General features: G+C 38.5%; 1 protein-coding gene across 1 annotated transcript; it reads right to left on the reverse strand.

Annotated features, from left to right (window-relative positions):
* On the reverse strand, window positions 1-1,775 carry LOC146919355 (Putative AT-hook DNA-binding family protein). The gene has a single exon (XM_085712720.1). The coding sequence runs from the start codon at window positions 1,257-1,259 to the stop codon at window positions 303-305; it is 957 nt and encodes a 318-aa protein (XP_085568846.1). The 5' UTR covers window positions 1,260-1,775; the 3' UTR covers window positions 1-302.
* Between the last annotated feature and the right edge of the window lie 213 nt (window positions 1,776-1,988).

A 1,988-nucleotide genomic window follows, 5' to 3' on the forward strand; every position in this document is an offset into this window, starting at 1 on the left:
TTAAATGCACCAAAGTACTACTTTTATTGATCCTCTCACAGAATATAGAATAAAATTAAACAAACTCGTCGAGGATAGATAATAGGGATACATCAATTTAATTACAGTCTCAAATTCAACATACATCAACTCACCTAGAACCTAATAATCAAAATTCAAAATGACACACAAAATCTAAAGAAAATTAAGCAAATTTAAATAGAAAGAAAAGAACCTCATCATCGAATTCCCTAGCTTCCAATTCCTTCCTTCTTGCAACACTTCTTCCCAACAATGATAGCTTTGCAATAATATCATCATGATCAATACGGAGAACGACCGGTTGGCCAGAAATTATCAGAAGGCATCTGACCGAGAAGATTAGGATTAAGATTAGGATTAGAATTAGGAGGAGGCATAGCTTGAAAAAGTGGAGCAGTTGAATCTCCTAAAAGCTGTTGTTGTTGCTGAACACCACCACCACCACTTGGAGAACCACCACCTTGAAGTTGTTGAATAGAGGAACCATCATCATCTTCCAAAGGAAGTCTCTCATAAGCAGCGTTGCTAAAAGAAGCAGACATAATAACAACAGGTCCAGAAGCAATCAAAGCACCAACAACACTTCCACCAACAACCTGCCCTTGTCCGCCCGCTAAATATATGGTCAAACCAGAAGCAGCGGGCGGAGCAGGTGGTGGAAGAAACGATCCAGCCAGCGAAAGAATCTCGAACCTTCCATGAAGTGTAACAACAGCTCCAGGAGAAGCCGGTTGCCTTAGTGTCACGTTTGTAACCGTTCCTGTCCCACTCATGATGCAAACGCCTCTTTGACGGCGTCTAGCAAAGTTATTGACACTTTCAACAACGTCGCAACCGTCTGCAACCTCCATCACATGAGTTTTCAAGGCGTTTGCGCTGTCACGTGTGATAATAATCGGTGGTTTTGGTTTGTTTTTGGATCCAGCTGGTCTTCCTCTTGGTCTTCTTGTCATTGAATCCGTGTCGCCACCGGAACCACCTCCTCCGGATTCTAACTTGGGGCTAAATTCTGTGCTGAACTTGTTGTTGCTGTTTTCTTCTCGGTTTGTGAGGTTGAGTCCACCGCCGCTGCTACTTCCGCTTTGTTCATCTTGATCTGTTGTTTGTTGTTGCTGCTGTAAAGTGTGGAATTGATGGTGCTGTTGTTGCTGCTGTTGGTGTTGATGGTGAAGATGAAGATCTCTTGCTGTGTGGAAAGGTGGAGGAAGTGAATGTCCATGTGATGTTATTTGATCCATACTTGATCTCTATAATCGATATGTGCTGCTGAGATGGGTATTCTTTCTTGAAATATACTTAATTCCTTTGCAATAGAATATAGAAAGCACACAAGAAGATGCAACTGGATTGAAGAATTCTAAGTAATACAACTAACCAAAAAATCAATTGAAGAGAAGAGAACAAGTTGATACTTATATCTCCTTCCTTGTTATCTTTGATTATGATGATCCATCTTAATTAATTCTTGCTAACTTGATCCCAAGCAGAATTAGTTGAATTGATTCTTCCTCTACCTCCACAACATAAAGGAAAAGAAGTTGAGTTGAAGTTGGTATGAGAGAATGATGAAAGGAAAAGAAAGTATATAGAAGAAAGTGGGAATTATTAGTGTTAGGGTTTGATTTAGAAAATATAGATCTAATCCAAATGCTATTGCTGGCTTCGGTAAGAGTTGTAAGACTGCGTGTTTATGGGCGGTGGATGGGTCCTCACCTCTGCATTGTACATCTATTTTATTTTATTATTATATGGATCAAACTAACTTGTACCCTTGTGCCCTAAGGGCACAACTTAAAAGCACTAAAAATTGGATTAAAAAATAAATTTGTGTTAAAAAGATATATGTTTAAACTTTTAAGATATTGAATACATTTCAAAATTATATTTCTACATTTCGATTTTTAACATGTGTCATAATGGTATAAGCTAACATTTCCTTCAACTTTGATTTGTTTAATGCCCAAACA

Source organism: Medicago sativa, chromosome 5, assembly GCF_051527215.1.
Source record: "Medicago sativa cultivar Bolivia chromosome 5, Bolivia_mono, whole genome shotgun sequence".
In the NCBI taxonomy this organism is placed as follows: domain Eukaryota; kingdom Viridiplantae; phylum Streptophyta; class Magnoliopsida; order Fabales; family Fabaceae; genus Medicago; species Medicago sativa.